This window comes from Diadema antillarum, unplaced genomic scaffold (genome assembly GCF_040938485.1).
Source record: "Diadema antillarum isolate AM-2024a unplaced genomic scaffold, OU_Dant_1.0 scf00000183, whole genome shotgun sequence".
Lineage (NCBI taxonomy): Eukaryota > Metazoa > Echinodermata > Echinoidea > Diadematoida > Diadematidae > Diadema > Diadema antillarum.
The window spans coordinates 2110803-2135698 of record NW_027271072.1 but is presented as its reverse complement, the minus strand read 5'-3'; the positions used below and the strand labels follow the sequence as shown (position 1 = coordinate 2135698).

Sequence of the window (24896 nt, the reverse complement as noted above, 5' to 3'; positions counted from 1 at the left end):
ATAGCATCCAATCAATCATTTTACTGCTACAATGGCTGGTGGAATAAATGAAGGAATAATGTTTTACAACATTAGAAAAGTTGCTAAATGGGGGTTTACTACAGTAAAGTAAAATTCATGGTACCCATAATTCTGAATACCATGGTCTTCACAAACAGTCAGTCTCCACACTGAACGAGTAATTACCCGCAACGCATTTAAACACAATCCTTGATGGCTTCATTTCTTGAAGGGACATTTATCACTAATGTTAATCGTTGCGCTAAACTGCACTAGGACATTCAGAACAAAAACCCCTAGTTACAGCCTGGATTTGTCATTCACCATAAGTAAGGAGAGTAATAAGACTTGTGTTAGTCCCACTTCCTGTTCTTATTCTGCTATATTTGATTTGAATTCACCTGTCTGGTTACCATAATGGCACACCCACACACTCACACATCCACACACATACATAATCACTTCTCTAGACTAGACTGAGTAATTACAATAGTCCGTCTCTTTTGTTTCATAACACCATTACATGAAAGAGCTCTGATTGCAAAAAAAAAATCCTCCAGCAGAAACACCCTGCATGTTAGCAGCAGCATATACAGTGTATATATGGCACTTTATATTTTATGAGCAACTGAATTCTACATACGTCTTAGAATCAAATCAGCAAAGAAGATCCTGGACATATATACAGTTCTCCTTTCAAATCTGCGTTTACATTTAACATCAGATCATTCTCACTCATGTGTCTGCATCAGGATTCTGTCTTCTCAGCTTCCACAGACGAGGCAGAGGAGAAAGAGGAGGAGGAGGAGGAGGAGGAGTCACTGTGGCCTGCAGGAGGAAATAAAAGATTGAAAGGGAGAGCACTGTAAAGATAATAAGCCAGTTCATAGTTCCACTCTGTTCATGAACAGAAAATGGTCATTTGTAAAAATAGGCATTTTGGTTTTGAGATTCACTGAGATGATGTCCGTTTCCTCCTGCGACATTTGCTCCCATGAAATACCTGCACGCTGAGCCAAACATAAATTCTACCCACAAACGTAACCCTACTCCTAATTCTCACATCAACCTAAACCGAAAACCCTATCACAACCCTAACCCTAACCCTAAGTCCTTGGAGAAAATAAGACCAGAGCAATTGTTGCAGGAGCAAATGTAGTGTCACTGTGCTGTCATTCATTTCAATCATCTATTTATTTCAACACAGGAAGACTTATTTGACATAAGCTATTTTTCAATGGGTCCAAGCATGATTATTCATGGAAATAACTATAAATGGTGCTTGCCAGCACATCCATCTGACAGCAACAAAGTGTTCATTTAAAGGGTGTGTACAGTTTTGGTCGAGGTGAGGATTTAGCTTTTTACGTTTCGCGAGATATTCAGAAACCACTCTATGAGATGTCAAAGAGCATGCGATTCTAAGGGGTATCAAAAGCTTATTTGATGAAAATCGGGTTTGAAATGGCTGAGATATCCAAAAACAAGGTGAAAGAAAGAGATCCTAATAAAGTTGTGGCATGTCGCCTTTTATTATTATGACTTTTTTGGATATCTCAGCCATTTGAAAACCAATTTTCATCAAATAAACATTGAATCCTTCTTAAAATTACATGCTCTTCCATATTTCTTAAGAGGTTTCTCATTATCTCACTTAAGAATGTTCAAAACATGAATCCCCACCTCAACCAGTACTGTACAGTCCCTTTAAGACTAGTATTTGGCAATGATAATAGTAGAAAAAAAGTCTATTAATGCATTCAATGCAAAATAATGACATGGATGCTTCCCCAAGAGTTAACTGTGATTTGCTGAGCGAACTGGGGTTGATAAGCAACAGAAGATGAGGGGTCACAATCACAGTCTATATAGATATGGTGCAACAGAGCAATGAACCAATCTCTGAACATTTTGAGAAGTTGGGGTTCAATACAAGAAGTAAGGACATGTTAAACATTGTCATTCAAGGCTCATCATACTCTCCTGTATAAAGCACAGCACAAATTATGCATTCTTTCAGCCACGGAACAGAGGCACAACAAAGCAGTATGAACTGAGCTACATTACTTTGAAACACGAAGAACAGCTATTGTGTGAAAAAAAAAAGAAGGCAAGACATGGACAACACAAAAAATAGAGGAATTTCTACACAATGATTTCAAATTTATACCCATTTGTCATTGCAGCCTTCTGAATTCAAATCACACATGGGCTGACAGTTCAAACAGTAGTAGAATCGTAAATGCCATGTACATGTATGGCAAACACAGTGTCATGCAAACATCTGGTTGTGACTCCCTATTTAGTTCTTTTTCACTTTGCCTGCAGTTAAATTGAGCCTCTGGCACCATCCATTGAGTATAAGAATGCTGGAGACAGGTTGTACTCTTGTTGGTCGTAACGCCATCGTAAAAAAATGCGCCTCCGCTATCTCACCCCCACGCCGGGCACCACACAAATCACCTGATAATGGCGAAGGTGGCAAGGAACAGACGTGGTACTCTAACAAGGAGACAAATCACTCTAATCATTTATCAGGATGCTAATTCTGCCTCTTGGGCTGCCCTTAAACATGATGCAAAGAATGGGTAAAGATCTCCGTGTCACGCCAGTCATATAATGACAAGAAGACATGGGGGGGGGGGGGACAGATTCATCAGCCTGCCTCTTGTTCCGTCATCCTCAGGCACACATAAATGACATTTACATAGATGCAAGATATCTATTTTTCTATTCATCTATCTATCTCTCTATCTTTAGACAGATGAATGAATATACGTACATATATGAACCTGTACACATGTCTGTGCATTTGTATGTGTGCTTGTATTAAAGTATTCATGCATACATTCGGTATGTGGCATACATGTTTACCTGAAGATATCATTTATCATGGTCAGAGGATTTAGGATGTGGAACATTCAGGGACAACAAAATGTGACCACATGATAAAAACTACACAATAGCAACAACAAGAAAGAATAAGAATTGGAGTTTCAAATATATCAACCTATTTTAGCATTCAAGAACAAAATTTGATTGGTCAGAAAAAAAGAAGCTGAATAATTTGCACCGAGACATATATTTCATTATATCCCAAAACATTCCAAAAGTGTATTTTTTCTCTGCATACAGATTTTGGTGAACTGCCAATTCTACAAGGAACTTGATAGAAGGTATAGCAACCACAGGGGCAGACAATGTGAATTTTAGTGATTTTTCATCCTGGCAATTTTCTTCGTCAAACTGAAATAGCCGATGAACTTTACACTCCCCCCTCGGCAGGGCATGATTAGGAGGAATCGATAAGATCAACACCTCATGCCACCCCCGCCAGATGAATGGGAGAACAATTTGCACAATTTGCTTGCGCTCTGGACCAAATGAGGGGATGGGAGGTGGTTCCCATCATTAGGGGGGGACATCTTGTCGGCGCTTGGGCTTTGAAGTTTCTGCTGATTGAGCTCCAGGACCTGGACAGAACTTTGGCGTATCTCATCTAGATAAGCATCTTCTTCTACATTCAGGCCTCCGACTGCTCATCTTCCTCTCAGAGCTCATATCGATCCAACCAATCTAGTGGTACATTAAAGAAGCCTTCACTTCTCAATACAGACTATAGGTTTTTGCAGTGCCTTTCAATTGCCATCTCTCTACTAACTAGCCCTCGGTAAACTCTAAATGGTAGCTTGGTAAATTACGACCCTTTTTTTGTTGGTTTTGTTTCTGTTTTGGTAGGTTATGTTTCTTTCTTTCCCCCCCCCCCTTATTCTTTTTAGATACTACAAAACTTTGCATCCTGACTGGCTGTGAATGAAATATTTCTCATCCAAGGTTACGTTTTTCTCACAGTTGGTACAAACTTCTGACAACCAAGAAAAGAAAAAAGAAACAAAAGAAAGGGGGGGGGGAATCTGCCCCCTTTCATGGCAAGGGCTGTTGCCCTTCAGGGACATGACATGCCACTCTGCACCGAGGCATTCTCCAAGCAGCGAGTGCAGAGCGTTAGAATCTGAGAGGGGTTGGACAACAGTGCATACAGAGATAGGGAAGAAAAAGAGAAAGATTCTTATCTTAAAGCCTGACGCCCTAGCCCATCTCCTATTGAGCATGCCACCGACAGTGCTGCGGCTCGTGATTTGAAGTGGGACAAGTGACAGTGTTCATTCAAAAAAGAAAGGAAGTTAAGCAGAAAAGAATACATAACAATGGCAGAATTTGTGAAAGAAAAAAATGGTCAAAAATGTTACACAGAGCATGAACTATGTGAGGTACATTTGGACAAAAGGGGGGGGGGTCAAATGAAGTTAAATGTCTTATACACATGCAGGGACGGCCTGCATAGCTGCTCATCCACGACCACAAATCAATGAATTTCTGAAAAAAATAAAAGGAGAATGCGAACCAAGTTTGTAGAAGAATGGCATGCTTGCTTTGTGGTTGGGGTGTCTCAGTGGTGCAACGGAGCCTGAAGGGAGGGTAAAGTCAAGCTCACTGACAGGTGGAATGGAAGGGAGCCCTGCCTGCTCAAGTTTTGCTACATTAATCAATGACAACCTCGTGGAAGCACAGAGCCGCTGGGCTGAATCTGTGTGTTTGTGGGCATCGGCATGCTTGGATGGAGATCTCCTATACCACAGAGTCCATGCCCTGCCATCCAGGTGGTTCGATTACATCCTGACGCTTCCTATTCTATTCCATAACATCCCCCCCCCCCCAAACGTATTGTCTTTCTTTTTGGCATTTTCTGAATTATTAGACCTCAAACATCACTGAAAACATAAAGCTGAACAAACAATGGCCGTTCTCTTTGACAAACCACCGAGTTACAGAAGGTGAATAAATAATGAAAGAAATTTAGAGGATAAATGCACCCATTGGAAATGGTTCAATGGGTGGCTTTCAGTGCATTCTTTATCTCCTGCACAATAGGAAAGAATGGCATCTTGGCCTCAATGGACTGTTAGACAGTGACTGATGAGAATTTGGGAACCTTAGTATGCCCAATCTCAACAATTATGGTAGGAAAAAAAAACTGCAACTCTCATCATCTTCTGTATGCATATACACATGTATATTATGTAGGAAACTGAGTTCTTGGTGAGGTGAAGGACAGAAAACCAGTTTTCTTCCATACTTTCTGACACAAGACAGATCATGGACAAAGCAGGCAGTCATGATTTTGAAATCTCAAGGCACCGACTCTCCACCTTGAAACAGAACACATTTCGTTACCGTTAGGAAAAAACACACAAACATACAAATGCTGTAATTTTAGCCCTATCCTGAGTCAACATCACCAGCTTATCGAGAAGCAAACCCCTGATGTAGTTCCTGTGCACGCAATTCACAGATCAGCACCAACATATATTTCAAACAACAATTCTATACCTTCAGACAGAAGGAAAATGGAAGGACCTGACACCTGAAATTTCAGGTCAAAATCTTTTGAGAACCTGTTCATGCATATTCATGCTCCAAGTTCATTATATGTTGTTGATGTTTTTTCTCTCTCTCCTTTTTTTTTCATTATTGATGCTCTAATTTTGACTTCTGTCATACATACAGACTGATTGATAATCATGAAATTGGTAATTTGAAAGAATTAAAAAACTGCTATCACATAAATGATGTCTCGCAGTCGAGAGATTGAATTGCGCAAAGAATGAAACATGAAAAAGATTGTATGAATGCATAAAAAACTTTGATAGATGGTTACACAACAAATATTGACATCAAAGGGTAAGTAATGTACACACACGTATGAATAATGCAAAATCTTATCACAGTAAGTACTATTGGGGCAAGCCATAAAATATTCCCTCACATTATACAGTAAAACCACAGGAGAGAATGGTTCAGTTGATCACAGGTTTTTTGTAATGCTTTAGGTAAGAAAGATAATTTTTTCCAATTTTCTCAACGAAAATGTAAACTGAGTCAGCAGTTAACAGACTAACTCATCGGCAATCAAACAATGGTGTTAACCTACATATACATGTGGGCGTTGCTCAGCACAAAGTCGTTGACCTGTTCCTATTTTTTTTTTCTTTAAGGGGGGAGGAGCTCTGCATTAAAGAATTTGGTTTGTGATCTGAAGAATCGTATTCAAACATCTGTTTATTCTATGCTTGTACGACAGAGACACTATCTATACTATAAAGAAAAACAAAATCTCCACCTGCTTTAACAGAAATGGTTGAGGTCTTAAAAAAACACCACCAAAAAAAAAATTACTGCTGTTGTGCTGACTCCTCTTACTAAGAAGTCTCTATGCTTTCATGTATATGTCTTTCATTGGTGGTATATGATTATATGGTACAGCATGTCTACATGGAATATGATTGATGAAAAGGAGCTATGATAATAAAATCTGGCAGGAAGCTATAAAACGAGTGGTAAAATTGGGACTTGCATCCACAAAATAAAAACTGGAATTTCATAGCTTATATATTGCAAATTGCGTGACTCCATGGTCATAAAGCATCTCTATTTAACACAAAATCTCTGCGGCACTGCACTCAGCGCAAAAGTGATTCATTTCTGGGTAGTTATGCTCAAACCAGCATATTGCAAACAGAATTGATTGATTATAGTTTTAATGCATTGAGGTTATGAAAAAAAAAAGAAAGCATGTGATATTAAAAAAAAAGGAACTGTTTTGCTGTTTCAATGCTTCTTCCTCAATGTGCCTAACCATCTGGCTTCTTGTGTGAATAAGGCTGATATTAATTGTGAACAGTGCCGTTACAAGGCAATGCAGTGACTTGTAACACACCTCAGACCCCCTTCAGCATTGATCCAATCGCAATGATTGCAAATACCATACGGTGACTCAAATCATTTGGTTCATTTTTTCTCTCCCATCATCGAACAATCAAAATTAGTGACAAGCATAGGGCCTGTTCCACTAAGCTCTAAAAATCAATCCTAAGATCAATTCAGCTGATCTTAGGAACAATTTTTGGATCAATCAGTCCTAAGAAGTTAGGAACTGTTTCACTAAAGCTATTTGGTATCTTGCGCCAATCTACCACATTCTAGAGTACACCTAGAATGTCTATGTATCCTTCCCAACTAGATCTGATCTGAATCTGTCCCAACTGTGGGTTCACTGATTGGCTTGATATATTTCCCATGTCAGTGAAACAGGGCCCAGCTCAGTAATCTGTTGTGAAACGAAAAACAGCTTTGAATCTTGTGAGCATTGATACTGGCATAGCTTCCTACATAGAGAATCTCATGTTGCACTGGACTCGTGCCACAGAATAATGATACTCATTCAAAGGAGCACCTGTGTGTATGTAGGCAAGTGCTTATGTTGCTTGTAGCAGAAGTGCTGATGATTGCTACAACTGGCAGTTGGTCACGAGTCAAAACGTACTCAAAGTGATAAAAGAAAAAATAAATTGTTGATGACTGTGAATTAAGATACATTATATCTATAAAAAAAAAACAAACAAACCTCCCTCACCTATCTCACCTCCATTCCCCATCCCCACAAGAAGATTACTAATGTAACTTCTAAATCATTAAAGGTAGGGAGTCCCATTTGCAGACCTAATATTTGAGATTCAATGAATCCAGTATTAAATTGAAGAGAATACTTATTAAGAACTTTCACCTTAATAAAAAAACTAAAAACTGGCCTAAACTTGACGAATCTGTAATGTTTCAATCAACATAATTCTTTTCGGGCCCCGAAAATTATTCCTGCTTTTTTTTTAAAAAATCGACCGTTAGAAGCTGTAATTTCAGAATAGCTCCCTCTGCGGCAATCTAACGTACATCGAGAAGGGGTTTGGGAATTTCTGACATCGTGTGTATGTACCGTGAATGTGACCGATCGTTTTACGCAACGGTACGATTGAAAGCTCGAGAGGCAATCCCTCTCGCCTACGTGTGCTGCATGCGATGCGATGCGATGCGGGCTAGCTGGGTGGGAGGCGCAGCTGGCGATTCCTTGGTACTACAGTACTGAGTGCGATGCGTGCGTTGCACGATAATTGCATACATGCATTTGAGGTCGATCGTTCGCGCATACTAGTACGTGGTGTATGATTGTCTAACGTGAGAATGGAAAAGCTCGATAGAAAGGGGCCTGGGAGGCCTGAAGGGTCGGCCCTTTCTAAAAGTGCACGGAAAGAAAGAAAAAAACTGCAAGACCAAGAGCGGGGCAAGCGGAACAAGAAGGTTCTAATGCATGTGGAGATTCACGAACGTTGGATGGCATTAGCCAAAACACAGGGAGTGACTGCCCGACAGTTGGCGTCGGTCCTCCTCGACGCAGTGGATGAGGGGAGACTTGTGCTCGAAACCAGGTGAGTAAATAGACGATTAGTTCTAGACGATTAGTTGTGGTAATGACTTTGTCTTTGAGTGTACAAATTATCATCCAATATACTGTTTAACATTATTGCATGTGAGTTTGGCATTATATATCGTGTAATGGTCCTCTAGTCTAGGCTCTGGTACTGCACCAGGTCAGGGAATTATAGACCATTTTTTTTTGTTAGTAGGCGCCTATGGACTAACTGTTAGGTAGGGTAGGTGCCCGCCCGTACCGCCGCATCGCAGCCGTACTACAAACGGGCCCCGCGAAAAATTCCACTTTACGTGCAAAACAAAGAAATACGCAACACGCTTAGAGTTAGAAACTGTTCGTGGTTGAAGTTCAAATATAAAAAGAGATGCAAAGAAAACAAAAATAAGCGAACATCGGAAGAAAAGAATTGGTCGCGCTAATTCTTGACCGCAACATCATTGTAATGCATGCTAAAGTCCCTAAGATCTTCTAACAGTTAGTTCTAGTAGAGAAAACGTTAGCATAGGGACACTTAGGGTGTTACTGTTGGTTTATACATGTAGGACACCCAATCATACATGTCATATCACACTTACAACTTGTTAATTGTGTCTAGCGGTTAAATATATATATATATATATTTTTTTTTTTTTTTTTTTTTTGTGCACCAGTCTTTTCATGTGGAGATAGTGATGGGGAAATACTTTCCAATGACCATGGCATGACAGGAAATTAACGCTGGGATTTTTTTTTTCTGTCGCTAATCCCATTTCAGATATTCCATGGTTGATATCGGCAACTGTTTCGTGGCAAGAGAAGAAATTGAACATGCAATTTGTCATAGACAACTGGGTGATACTGCCAAGATCTAGATACTGAATGTTCTCAATTGTTTGAAACTTATTTTTGAGAAGGGACATTTGGAACAACATGCAGTTGAAAAATTTGTTCTACAATTACAATCTAGATCTAGTCTACAGCATCTCTTGTTTAGAGTCAGTGAAAATTGTATGAACAATAATTTTAGATAAAAGAAAAAGATTGATCGGTAATACTAATACTATACGTTCCCCCAAAGTACTGTACCGGTAGTGGAGTAAAAATAATACTTATTACTGTATGGGGGATCAACCGCCAAGCCACGACACTAGTTCGAGATGGTTCAGACTTTAGTGGCTTTGTAGTATTTGTATCCCTACTGGCCACCTTTATATGCACCAGAGAATCCATGTGTAGGCTTATGATGCATTGTGTGCAGCTGGATGAAGGGGAAAAGTCGGCGCAAATTGTCTTTAGCCTGGGGTACTTCTTACTAATTTGAATTGAATAACTGAAACTGCACTGGTCTTGCACTCGAGACACAGTGAACAGTTCCAGCATGCTTATTTTCATATTTCACTTGACATCAAAATACATTAAAAAAAAAAAAAAAACAAAACAAACCAAGTGAGATACAAAATATGTTATAAGTCGGGTCATGGACAGAAAGTGTGTCATATAATGTACATAAGAGTAAGACAATTTTCTATAACTTGTGAAATATGATGGAACCGCAAAAGCAAAGCTTGTAAATGCAGGTTCCATGAAAAAATACCGGTGTAAATTTGCTATGCAATCAATGGAGATAGTACACAAAGTAAGTAATAATGAAGAAATGATGTACAAAGCTAAAATATCAAAGTACAAATTTTCTGTGAGTTACCTAGTTGTAATTGTAGCTTTACAAATAGCCGTAAAGTTTTATGATTTTGTAAGAAAAATCAGCTGAGATCTCTTGCTGAGTTTTCTTTGTGGTTTCTTTGTTATCCCTGATGGATGAATTCGCACATCTCTCGTGAGCTAGGTGGAAGTACAACGTACTGGTAGAAGCAAATATGACATTCTGATCTTGGATTTGGTCAATAAATGTATAATGATCATACCTCTTCAACTAGGTATCTACCCATCCTGAAAATAACAACAGCATATTTTAATTTAAAAATGTAATGTCAATTATGTTATCAAAGTGTCTGTCTTCTGAAAAACTGAAGCCATGATGATGAAATATCAGAGAAGGCTACAGCTGTATTTGTGTGATGTCTGACAACAAATCTTCACTGAACTTCATGTGAAATTTTGTGTTTGAATATAACTTCCGTGGAATATCCTCATTCTTGACTGTCTCTGCAGCACCAACCATCACTAGAAGCATAAAATTTACATTTAGAAGATATTTGTTGCATGAAAACAACAACTAAAAAATCCTTGTAAAAAAAAAAAGATACTTTGAAAATAGAATCATCACATCGGCAATATAAAATTCAAATTATAAATAGGCCTATATTATATTCATGTTGATTATTCCAATATCATTATACATTTATAATTGGCTTCAATTTTTTTTTTTCAAATTTTCAAGCTGAACAGAATCTGCATTTCAATGCAGATCTGTTCAAAACTTCCTTAGCAAATCAAATGGACAGAAAATGTTTTGTCATTCATTGCATCAGTACACTCAATACACCATAGGTACAATGTGGGTCAATAGACTTTTAACCCAACCATTTCCAATTTCTACATTGCTGTAGGCGTAGTGATTAACGACCTCCCCCTTGATAATATTAATCCCATACCATTTCACTTGACTAAAAAATGATGTCCATTCACTTTATATCATGACCCCAATCTAAAAGTTTCCACCTTGGTTTACCCATCCTCATGATCAAGATGGTGACAGTGGTACATAGTCAATCAGGCATTCAGCTAGAAGGGGATTACTCTTGGCCTCAGTTCGTCCTTGGTTAGTGCATGAAGGGACTAATCCCTCTGTGGAAACAGAGACTGCAATGTCCATTGTGTGAAAATGTGACTGCTTGCTATTCATTATTTGTGTTTTTTGTTTTGTTTTGTTTTTCAATTTTACTCTTCATGTATTACCAACACCAGTATATTGTTGAACAAATAAAATAATTGTAACAAAGTTCTAGAGCCTTTCACTGTTTATTATAACCACATGTAATGCACTCTTTGTCAAGTGCCAATTACTTATTGGGCGCTGCGATTGCTGTCCATGTTTTTGAGTCTGCTTTGTGGTCTACATGTACAGTCCTGTATTCTACAGTATTTCATGGCCATCCATTGTCATTGTGAGCAGTACCATGATTGTTCTTCAGTTATATATGTATGTATCATTGATACCCTAATCTGATCATGTCTTTCAGGCCAAGTACATCAGGACGTAGATCAAAAGTGGCTGCATCAATAACAAAAGTAAAGGTGCCACGGGAAGCTGTTCCATCAACTCCAGGCTCAGATCCAGAGACAAGGTATTTTAATGTTTTGTTTTTACCTCAGTCCCTCAAGTTTCAGTTAACATTATTATTGACATTGTTATTATTTTTTGATATTTTGGGGAAGAGAAGTAAGGGTTTTTTAGGGGATTGTGAAGTGCAGAGAGACTTTAGGACTTGCACCCATCGTGCGCACAAGTGCACAACATTTTTAATGTTACTGTTAGTCTTATTCCATAAAATCAGAATGTCAGAGGACGTCTCTAATAGTGCCAAAATCAACAAACAAGCAAATAATGTAAATGATTATTGTCCTGGATTAGATTTCATTTGATGTGGATGTTTTTCATATTTTATCATCACTTAACTTATTTTTAAAATGTAGTTTTGTATAAATTTCCCGAACCGAAATGTATACAGCTATAGGTTTATCTGTAAATGTATGTACCTGGTTGTCCAACATAATCATGAATGATAGAGCCTCAAATTGTGATATTCCCAAATTTGATCTTGTCTTTCAGGCCAGGTACATCAGGATATAGTCAACAAATGGTTGGGCCAGGAACAGATGTACAACATGAGGCTGCGTCATCAACTCCAGGCTTAGATCCAGAGATAAGGTAATCAAATGTCTTTGTTGTTACAGTGTATCTGTATCTCACCCTCAAAACAAAGACTTAGATACATGGTTACTAGCTCACAAGGAAGGGGGTATTAGATGGTGATTTGCTTATAAAGTTCACGATACGAGTATTATGAAATAGCCTCCTGAGGGTATTGTGAAATAGCCTCCGTTTGTGTGTGTGTGTGTGTGTGTCCATTCGTGTATTCTCAAAATGGTAAATTGTGCTTTTCTCTGTAACTTTTATATTGTACAATGGATTTGTAAGTTAGTTTTATCTGTACGGCTAGATGAAAAATGGAAAATTACAGAAAAAAAAAATCATCATGTTTGGCCATTCCAAGATAGATTTAGTGATTTACGCTTTTGTTAGGGATTTACAGTATATTTACAGCACAATTTACTGATTCACTGGAATTTACATGTAAGCCTCTCTTCGTGCCCAGTCAGCAATTTTGGAAATATACCCCTCCCCCCAAGCCTGATAAAAACAGAAATAATGTTATTGAATATTGTGATAATGAATACTCAGTAAATCAAAGTAACCTCAAATTTCTGAAAATTTAATGAATTAAAATCTTGACTATCTGCTGTTAGCTATGGCATATGGGAGCTATCTCCTCTAAGACCACCCGATCCCAGGGGCCACCACATGTCAGAAATGGTCCCCACGAGTCCGAGAATGACTGAGTGATGGCCAAGATCGAAAAAATGGTGAAAGTCCATGTTGTCTGTGGAGGAGTCCACTGCAGAGCTTGTGCTGCAAACTCAGCAAGTTGTGTGGTGCGAGGCAATTTTTTTCCACGCCGAGCGACTCGGCGTGGCTTCCAATGATGCACAAGTTTCTCTTTTTCATGCAACTGAAATTCTCCCTGGCACTGTAAACTCAAGTTGAGAAGTGAGAACTGTAGACTACTTTCTGTATTTCATTCGGTTGCTGCCACAGGAAAACAAGCCAGTTTAAAGGTAGGGGATACCTTTTACAGACCTCCCAAAATGCAGCAAAACATTAAATATGAACCTCAGGGGACTTGCTTAGGCCACTGCTTAGAAATTTGGAAGTCAACAGTTATCTAAAATTTGAATAATGCACAAAACTCAACTACTCAGTAGTTCTGTGTGTCAGCCACACTTAAGCCTTTTTGTTGCTTGCGTTCTTCTGTATTTGTGATCTATAAACACAAATCTAAAAGTACAAGAGCTGATGTAATAACATATAGAGTGTGTGGTAAGAATGTATGTAGAAATGTTTGTAAGTGTTGATGAACTTTCTTCACAAAATATACATGATGGACACACATGCAATACATGGGTCTGCAAAGGTAGCCTAGTAATGTACTGGAATTTACGGTGAGCCCCGAAAACAATTCAATTCAAAATCTAACCGTCAAAAAAATGTACTAAATGTTACCTTCCACTTTCAATACTTTATGGGAGTTTCTAAAATGATATTCTCTTCAACATACCACTGTATTTATACAACTCTTCATTTAAGGCGTGCAAATGGGATTCCCTACCTTTAATGCTTCGAGAGTCTAAAAATTAAATCCACAGAAAAAAATTCTATTACAGATGTAGATTTGTTTCTTGAAATTTTAACTGTTTGCCTTTGGAAATGGTACTTTCATTTGTTCGTGCGAACACACTCATATTTTCTGTGCACTTCTCGGACATGCTCGCTCTGTGTTGTATAGATCTACTTACAGAATCCAGGCATACTGATAGTGGTTCTCCCAACCCCTCAAGTACTCTTTGTAAAAATTCTCGCGTCCATACAAATGTACATGTACTTGTACATTGTATGCATTTCTCTGCCATTTGCTCACTGTTGTTATTTTGATTGTGACATTATCTGATTCTCCTTTGAAGCGCGAGATAATAACTATTCTACTTCTATTTCTCTCCTTTTTTACTGTTTAACCTTATTTCCTCTTCAATTGAAGCTCATGCACAAAGAGGTTTACTACACAAAGAGTGATGTTTTGTTCTAAAGCAGGAAAATGTTTTCAAAAAGGTTCAGTAAGAGAATGCAGTAGTATTTTGGGTGAAATGTAATCAAAGACATTCATAAATTACATTCCGAGTTACATGTCATAGAAAGATACTGCCAAAATAAGAATTGAGAAAGTAAAAAAAATAAATATGTTAATAAAAAGAAAATGAATTGTAAAATAAAAAATAAATAAAATATATAAATGGATAATTTAGTATGGTGCATTCTTAGAATTCTTAGTGAAGGTTTGATCACCTCCAATTGATTAATCAATCCACCGCATTATGGGACAGAGAGATGTGAAAACTACGCGTAGACAAAATGTGTTTGAAGTTATTGCAAAGTGTTCATTGTTGTTTTTTTCAAAATGTAGCAAAAGAGGCTGCTGAAAACTGCTTATCCAATAAAGGCGAGCCAATGGAGTAAAATGGAGTCAAAAGGGGCCTGAGCTTTCGATCCTAGCAGAATCTTTATAGTCAGAGGCAAAATGACAAACATGCAGGGAAAGCAATCACATATAAGGACTTTTCACAACAAGAACAGACAGGGACAAGCTGGGTACACAGAACAAAGAAACAAAGGAGAGGGTGGGAGGTCATGGGCAAGGAGCGCAACAGGTAAAAGGAGGGGGATTAAAGCAGGAGGGTGGACAGACAATAGGCAGAGGAGAGGGGACAGACAAAAGGCAGAGGAGAGGGGACAGACAAAAGGCAGAGGGGGTCAGTGATGATCATGAGGATCAAGGAGGCAACCAATGAAGGAAAAGGATGAATAGGGAGGCAACATCAAAGAAGATAGGGAACACCAGAGGGATAAAGAAAGGGAAAGAGTAAAAAAGCAACAGCAAAAGGAGGGGAGGGGGGGGGGGGGGCTGAGCAAACAGTGAGCCCTGAAAGGTGTACCAGGAGGAGGCAACAAGGGGAAGAAATCAAACATATCAAAGTGTATACATGTACACACACAGTAATAATAATGACAATGAAATACCAGTAATGAAAAGAATATTGATAGAAGAAATAAAATAGAGCACATATGAAAAACTGGGGGAGAGAAAATTGTATACATTGTAAGTACACAAAAAGCAGGCAAGGCAAAATAAGCACAAGTATGTGTAAACAAACAAAACCAAGTGTATGTGTGTGTGTAGGTAGAAAAAGGCTGTGTAAAAGAGACTCGGACTAGAGGAAGGAATCAAATGGGGAAAAAAGGGTCTGCAAATGGAAAAAAGTTTTTTTTCAAAAATCTGTTTTAGCATGACAAAAAGTTTTCATTTTAGAAAGATCTGTTAGTATCATGAAAATGTAATAGACATGATACACATCGTGTAGTAGGGACAATTGTAATAACAATAATGGTAATTTTATTTTAGTACATGTACATGTATGACATACAAATGTACATGTATACATATCGTTTTGCATCTTTTGAAAGTTTGATGACTTGAGCAAAAAATTGGTTAAGTTGATGATGATGCCGATGATTATGATGATGATGATGGTGGTGATGATTATGATGTGCAACTGTACTTATTGTTTTTTAATTGATATATGGGCAAGTCCAAGATAACACGCGCGTTACGTATGGGACATTCAGAGACTTTTATGACCTGAAAAATAGTGTTAATGGCTTTTGATCATATTAAACTTTATCATGGTGATTGATATCTAGGAGAAGTATAATCATGCAAAAAATGGAGAAAAATGACCTTCACAATTATATTCTAGAAGAGAAAATATGTGCCGTTACGTATGGGACCAGAAAATTTTTGTTTTTTTCAACATTTTTTTCAACCTCAAAACTCTCTGAAAGTATTTCATTCTACAACTTGTAACTCACTGTGATGAAAGTCACAACACTCAAGATTATCACAGGTAAGTTTCGTGTCATTAGGTAAAAAGCTCTAATTACAGGTTCTAATTAAAGACAGACATGACGTGTTACGTATGGGACAGTTACGTATGGGACAGTTTGTCCCCCATTCATTTAGTGTGTGAAGAACCATGTTTATGGGTATTTTGCATAATTACTGAAGTAAAATCAGTTGAAACTACTCAAATACTGATCTAGATTTTCAAGGAAACAATATTTCCCAAATATTCACCATCCTAATCATATTCAATCATATTTTTATATTTTTTGACCAACCTGAGTATGCATGCCCTTTGTCCCCCATTCGTTTAGTGTGTGGAGAGACATGTTTATGGGTATTTTGCAAAATAATTTTGCAAAATACCCATAAACAAATTTTTGCATAATTATTGAAATGGAATCAGTTGAAACTACTCAAATACTGATCCTAATCCAGATTGACAAGGGAACAATATTCCCCAAATATTTACCATCATAATCATATTTAATCATATTCTATATTTTTATGACCAACCTGAGTATGTGTGCCCTATTTTTATCAGGATAGTTACTACTGAAAAATTGAATAGTTTAAAGTGTTTACTTCTATTGATGAAGGGCAGTTTGCCATTTCGTTTCAATAAAAAACAACTTGACACAAGAAATATTAATTTTTATAAATAAGCAATACCTGCTGCGTGGAACCCCAGTGATCGAGTAGATATATGATGTCTGTCTAGCAGTCAGGTCATTGATTCGAGTCACACCTCAGTATGTATACCCATGAATTTTGTCGTGGCTATTATTGAAACCTGAATAAGGACAATTTGTGTATCACTTGCAATAAAAAAAAAAAATCATTTTACTTTATATTCTGTTTAAATATTTATATCACAACCATTTCAACTTGGATCTCCATCACTAAACTTTGAATTCCTCTAGTCTTAGAATTGTATGCTCTTTAGTAATTCATATAATTGGTTTCCAATCATCTCATTAAATATTGAAAACTGAATCCCCATTTCTACAAAAAACTATACCATCCCTTTAATGCTGATTTTTCATTGTGTATTTTGCCATTTTCCCCTCCCCTTTCTGAAAATTGTTCAGTCAAGTACATGTATTGTTTAAAGTGTCTATAACTCAAAAAGTAGCTACAATGTTGGGATGCTTTCTTCAGGATGATTGACCATTTGTGTACTGAGAGACCTTCCCAGCTAGCTACATGCATTCACATGCATTATGTATGAGGATGTCCCATACGTAACGCATTTGTCCCATACGTAACATTATTTCAATGCCTAATAAGAAATATTCCTTTCACTGTTTTTTCTTTTTTCTATGGTATTTAATTTCTCTAAACAATAAATTAGAACTTTCCAAAAGGGCATTGATATAACCTTAGCAATTTCAGAAAAAACCTAAAAAAATGACCTCAATTTGTTACGTATGGGACATGTCATGGTAGGACACGAGCTAATTTGCATAATCATTTGCATAATCCCTAAATTTTCATACCAAGTTAAACTATTTCATGAACTTCTTATGTCCACATATTAATCAAATATCATTTGCTTTCCTTTGAATTAATATGAATTTTTATAAATGTCCCATACGTAACGCTGTGTTTCACATTTATGCAAATGAAGCCCTTGAAATTTGCATAAATTTACGTAATATAATTTTTTCCTCCATGGAAATCAAAACTTCAACTCATAAGCTTCAAAATAATACCAAACATGTCAATATTGAGCAAAGATGAAATTTTGCCTTCTGAGGGGACCTTATCTTGGACTTGCCCATATTTAAAATCATGCAATATTATGTATGTATTCAATATCATGCAATGGAGAGAATGGTGAGATTGTCCATAATTCTAATCAAATATTATGCTGAAAAAAATACATGAGAGCGGGGGTGGGGTCAATCAACTAGATGTACTCTATAATAATATGGTCCCATGAGAGTATGTAGGAAGGCAATGGGAGGGCAGAAGGGGTCCCCCTCCCCCAATATGCTTGATGTTAATGAGGAATGGTGGTGGTTGTGGGAGGGAGGAGCAGTTTATTCATGCTTGTAAATAATAATGAAAATAGGGTTCTTATTGAAAACTGTATTGTTACGTTAAAAAAAAAAGGGGGGGGGGTAGGAAGTGGGGCGGAGTAGGTTATTGTATATCTCCTCAACAAATAGGTCTAACACAGGAAGGTTGTTACAGCCTTCGCCATGATGGAAATGGATGGGTCAAATTAAGATCTATCCAAACAAGAGTGTTTGATGTGTGATCCACAAATGGACTTGATGAGAATATTAGCTTATGGAGGGAAATGCATGAGTTGGCTACACTGGCATGAAGCGCCGGATGCAGATAGTATTTGCTTATAATAATACTAAAATTTTGGCACTGTAAAGCAGAAACATGTACAAGTTGTACATTTTGTTCTGACAAGATTTGGTGTCATAAATTTCCTTTCTTTTTGTGTTATTACCATTTCTTACAAAATAAATGGTTAAATTTTAGCAAGCTGCTTGAGTTCTCTCTCATGTGTTTTATTGCGTCAAAAGAATTTCTAATAAGGATATCCAGCTGCTTTCCTCATTAGCATTTCATATATTCTTTAATTGAAAAGTACACAAAAGGTGATGGTACCGAAATAGCTTGCAGCCATTGTCAAGAGTCCCATATCTGTACAACACAGAAGGATTTGGGAGAGCTACATGTAATACTTGAACCATTATTTAAAAGAAATGGTAAACACAATTTTTAGAACAAGAGAGAGTTTGACCATGTCTTGCCAGAAAAAGAAATTGTACTTGTTTCTGCTTTATTGTACAAAAGATTTACTAGAGCTGTATTATTTCGGTTAAATTTACAAAAACAGTTAAGCTACTTCAAAAAACGGTCGGTTTTCAATTAACCTTTTTCAGTTTTCTGGCATTTTTTTGTCATGAGTACACTCTGTAAATGTCATTGCATCTAATTTCTACCACGAATATGCTTGTTATTGGTCACTCAATTATCTATTTTTACAGATATGTATGTATTTACTTATTTCTCAAATAAATAAACCCTCACATTAATGAGAATCTGATATCCATATTAAATTGTTTATGATTTTGGAACAAATGAACAATATTTTTGTTTCAAAATTAACCAAAACGGTTTTCAAAAACCTTAAATTTGCAACGGTTTTGACTGAAGACAGTTGGTTTCTAATCGATTAACCTTTTGAATACAAAACTAAATTTTACTATATTGAATTATGAAGAAATCTAGTCTAGAGTTATTAAATATGAAAAATATCAAAAGTAGAAAATGTTTGCATACAAACATGTACTCAACTTCTCACATACTGTTACTGGTAATTACTCAGTTCTGTAAGATGTTCAGTGATTTAGACTTGTCTCTAAAGTAAATGAAACCTTTCTATGTTTTATACAAACTTAGAATCTGCTTATATAAATGAGGTTCACACTTTGCCAGTAGAGATGAAGAGAAGAAAGTACTATCCTAGTTTAGATTAATAATGGAAAAATTGATTGACATCATTAGTTATGGAAATTCTGTGAATTTTTTCTTCTAGCACACCTAGTACATCACGTGGTCTAGGACTTCCTTTCACATCAACCCCTAATGTCCCTCTGATGCCTTCTGTTATGACTCATTTTGACTCCAGTTCAGATGCACGGTATGTAAATAGAAACAATACTGTATGAAAATGTACAGGTCTTGTTATGTGGTTCTAATAGTTGAAATTTTGTGCTTAGATTTAGATTCCAGAGGTCCAGTGCTATAAAGAAAAACTTGTGAAGATACATTCTTGATGACATTTTCCTATACATATACCAGGTGGCCCAAAGAGAATGGAAGTATGGAACATTCTTTCTTCTTTTTCCAACAAAGTGATACCACATGATCATTGATTGTGGGTTAGGCATTCTAATTTACTAGACCCATTTTCCTGAGGCAGTAGATTTCCCGAAATTTGCTACTTCTTTTATATTCTCATGTTCATTGCAACTACAGTTGTATTGCAGTTCGTGCAATCACACGGTAGTGTGCGATACTGAATATGTTATAGCACAAGAGAAAGGCAAATTGCAATGTCATTTGAGGAAACGGTCTATGTTTTTGCAATGATTGATTCTCTACTTTATTATAATTCATAATCGTCCATCTTCATTATGTTACTTCGATGTATGTTGTCATTACAGGTCAGCAGAATCTGGTGTAGAAGCCATAGGAGGGACTCCCAATGTGTCTAGGTATGCACAGAAAGCTCTGATCCATCACAGTGTAGAACCATGTAGGGGCCAGGTGTGGTTGTTTGATAACTTTTCAGCGAATGACACTGTTGACACAAAATTCTGCAGCTGTAGTGTGTTGGAAGTGGATGATATTTTGTGCTTCTTATTTGGATGACGTCACATATCACACATTTTTACCTACATTGTAGCCTCCCAAAATTTTTTCATCAATGATGAATCTGTCATTTGTGAATTAGTTTTATGACACATTTACAAATAAATGATTTATTTATATATTGCATTTATTCACATTATCATGGGATAAGGGGATTGAAAAAGAAAAACCCTGAAATGATATTCTTTCTTCATATCCTTTTTTTTTTCTTCACAGCAGTGAGGAAGGTCCAAGAGAATCAGACGAAACTGGAGACAAACTAGAGTGAGCATCAAGTGATTGATTAATGTTTATCAATTTAAAGTGTATGCTTTGATGCTACTTACTAATTTTTCTTATTAATCAATTGCTTATAAGGTAAAAAATAGCAGAAATACCCGTAGCTGTTCTTTGGTTGGCTTTTTTGTAAAATCAAAATAAATTGCAAAATAATGATTGAATTAGTTGACATATAATGTTTTTCTACTAATATCGCTAACTTTTCTTATCCAGAAAATGAATTAAGTCTACTAATTTATATCATATTTCCAGTACACCCACATCTACACACTAATGTTCCTCTTAATTAATGAGTTATTTTTATCTATTTATTTATTTATTTATTATTTTTTTTTTTTTTAACAGTACTCCAGCAGGGCAAACTCAGATACATAAACTAGGTGATCCATCAGTCTAACTTCTTACCGCTATCTGAATTTCTATCTCTTCTGAGCTGAATGCCCAAGTGTGCTATTGCCATCTGTTTTTGTCCGTCCTATGCCGCGCATCATGCATAAACTTTTTACATTTTCATCATCTTCTCCAGAACCAGTGGGGAGGTTTGAACCAAACTTGATGGGGATCTTCCGTAGGGGGTAGGGACCCAAAGTTTTTCATGTGGCACGTGGCCCCCAGGAGGGCCAAAGGGGTAAAACTTTAAAAATCTACTTCTCTAGACCCAAAAGCAGTAGAGTCAAGATACCTTCATACATAAGGAATATAGTTTGGTTTCATGGCAAGACCTAGGTGGCTTTCTAGGGCCTTTAGAGGGGATGAAGGTTCGTTTTGTTTTTTTGTCCCCGCCGAACGAGTTCGAGCAGGGGACTATGAAACAGGCTCGCTCCGTACGTGTGTGTGTCCGTCCGTCTGTCTGTGTGTGCATCCGTGTGCGATCAAAATGTTCAATTTGCTACTTCTCTGTCATTTATAAGCCAATTTTGATTCTGTTTGCTTTATATGATAGCACTACATGGGAGCTTTGAAACTTCTACACATAATTTCAGTTGTGACCTTTGACCTATATTGTACATTTTGCTTCAAAATGATACTCCTTCGCCATTTCTAACCCGATTTCGATTCCTTTTGCTTTATGTGATGGCACTGGGTGAGGGCTTCAAAGCTTCTACACAGAATTTTGGCCTTTGACTTCTTTGACCTTTGACCTTGAGTTTTTACCTATATTGTACATTTTGCTACTAAATGCTACTTTCAGCGGGGACATTGTATTACGCACCGCATAATTTCTTCTTTTCCTTGTGTTTTTTGTTTGTTGTTGTTTTCTGGTTTTTTTTTGGGGGGGGGGGGCCAAGGGGAAAAACCATATTTTCATTGTCTTCAGAATCAGTGCCTGGATTTCAACTGATAATCCCTAGGAGGTAGGGACCCAAGTTGTTGATATGGGACATGTTGCCCTGGGCGTGGGGGTGTGGGGAATACTGTGTCAAGTGTATCGATTGGGATACTCAGGTGAGGGGCTAGCGTCTGTGGCTCGTCCTTTTTTAGTTTTGTAACTGGACAATAAAGAGTTTTTAAAAAATACTTCAAGGAATATTTTTATGGGCTATTGCATATTGATATTTTGGACTAATTGATATTTTATTTACTTTTCTTTCAGTGTTAGTGTTACTTACAAAGTCAAAGGAGACTTTGTTTATCTCGATGAACTGGAGATTGACGACGATGACAAAGATGACGATTACGATATCGAGGCAGAGTTATCCATAATGCAGAGGTAATTGATCCGTTGCTTCCAAGATGCTGAAATTCCCATAGCTTAAACCCGGTTCCAGTGAGGAACAGGTCGCTTGTCATTACCATACCAAATTCAAGTTGTGTCATTCATGCTGTACATATTGTAAGATAAATGTGTTCTTGAACTTAAACTCTGTTGCAGAGACCAATTAATTAATGTTTTGTTCATTGCAGCAAGTGCACAGGACTTCCTGTCCTCTTTGTCGGAGACGAAGTGCACACCATCAGTGAGGAGCAGGATGAGGCTGATGATGCAGGGAGAAGTTTCACAAGATCTGGCCTACATGAACGCGTTGAGAAGGCAGATGTTGCGGCCTCGGCACGTTTTTTTCTCATCGAGGAAAGTGTGCTCTCTGATCTTGCGAGGAAAAGCAAGAAAGTGTGCACTGCATGTGGGAAAGAGCCTCTCACCATAGAAATTAAACCCTCAGGCACTGCAGCACACGTTTACTGGGTAAATGCATTTAAAACTGTGTTCTTTTTCGTTTTTGAACAATTGGTAGAAGTAGTTGTTATGCCTCTGCCACGAAGTGGTGCCGGAGGCATTATGTTTTCGGGTTGTCTGTCCGTCCGTCCTTCTGTCCGTAATGAATTTTGTGGACAAGGTAATTATCAAAACCTGTTGAGGTATCCTCATGAAACTTGGCATGTATGTGTATTAGGGGATGAAGTTGTGCCTATCAACTTTTCGGTGCACATGCTAGGTCAAAGGTCAAAAGGTCAAGGTCAAATACATAAAATTTCTCTATTTCCACCATATCTATGCAATGCCTGAAGATATTGTCTTGAAACTTAGTTTATACATGCATTACCAAATTGGGATTCTCTGGTGAAAGTTTGGGTCATGAGGTCAAAGGTCAAAGGTCAAATGGTCAAGTAAAGATATTAAAACTTCACTTTTTTCTCTGTAACTTGGAAATTGTTCAAGGTATCTTCATGGAACATAGTACATATGCATGTACTGACTGGCAGTGACTATCTAGAGAATTTAGGGATCGTGGGGTCAAAGGTCAGGGTTCAAAGGTCAAGGGCAACGCTTCAAAATTTTACTATTTCCCTCATGTTTACGCAATGCCGGCAGGATTATTATTTTTTTTTGACACTAGGTTTATGTATGTTTAACCTAATAGAGATTCTCTGGAAATTTTTTTTTCTTTTGTTTTTGCCTCAAAGGTCAGAAGGTCTACAGGTGAAAGTGCTGAACTAATTTTTCCTCCATATCTCGGAAGTGGCTAAAGTTATCTTGAAACGTACTACATATTCATGCATCTTCTGCCTTACAGTGATTATCTTATGAATTGTAGGGTCAAAGGCCAGATGAAAATGGTAACAATTTACTATTTAATACAGAAATCGCACCTTTTCTCCATACCTTGAAAATTACTCAATGCATAAACGTATGGATGGGTCACAGTCAAGTCAAAGTCCGTAAATCCCAAATACATGCTCTCATATTCATCCAATTAAACATAGGTCAAGGAAGGTGAGCGTTCAACACATTTGTGACAAACTTGTCATTTTAACATTTTGCCAATTTTGTGAAAATGTAATCACACTATGTTCTCATGTACTATTTAGACCTATAAGGAGAATCGTGCATTATGGCAGAGGCATAACATTTCTAGTTTAATTTATCATTCAGAAGGGAGATGGGGATCTCATGACCTTCATGTGGTATCAATTTCACCCAAATTATAACATAAAGGTACTATTCATGAGTTTTGATTTTTTTTAATGTCTTTTGCATTCTTAGATATCAAGGTTGTAAAATTTGAGACTCTTATAGTTATGTCATGGGAAATTTTGTTATTGCATGAAGGCAGGCAATTGCTTAAAAAATGTTTACAGTTTCTGTATGTTTGAGTGCAAAACTGATGAAAAATACTGCTGTTTGTAAATTTTTCTGAACAGAGCTAAGTCTGTCTTATTTGCCCGTTGTATTTTTACTTTACAATTCATGCAAGATGAAATATTCTCCCCAACAAAAAGAATTAGATATCAAAATACATTTGTACAGCAGCTGCTGAACCAGGGATGCATTATAATATATGAAGTGCCAATTTATTAAGTTTCTTTTTGTCTTTCCATTTTCGTAGACCTGCCCAGATGGCCACACAACCCAATCCTGCACTCAGAGGACAGTGAACCGGGTTCACTCCGGAGACATGAAGGTTGCCTCTTCTATCGTGCTCTCTGGCAATAACTTTGCCAAAGTACAGCTGCTGGCAAGACATGCTGGGTTGGCCATGGTCAACAAGTCGACTTTCCAGCGCATACAAAATAAATATGTGTGCCAAACCGTGCAGCAGCACGCAGAAGGATTGATGGCTGCAAATGTAGCTAAGCATGCAGCTACACCAGATGGTGTTGTGCTGATGGGTAAATATTCCAATATTTATATATATATATATATATATATATATATG

General features: G+C 37.3%; 1 protein-coding gene across 1 annotated transcript; it reads left to right on the top strand.

The window, feature by feature from the left end:
• Nucleotides 1-8076: 8076 nt before the first annotated feature.
• On the top strand, nt 8077-24673 carry LOC139723238 (uncharacterized). Its single transcript, XM_071634497.1, has 9 exons — nt 8077-8321; nt 11506-11610; nt 12096-12194; nt 19622-19726; nt 20253-20303; nt 20677-20724; nt 22334-22450; nt 22645-22814; nt 24567-24673. The coding sequence occupies exons 1-9, from the start codon at nt 8077-8079 to the stop codon at nt 24671-24673; spliced, it is 1047 nt and encodes a 348-aa protein (XP_071490598.1).
• Nucleotides 24674-24896: the final 223 nt, after the last annotated feature.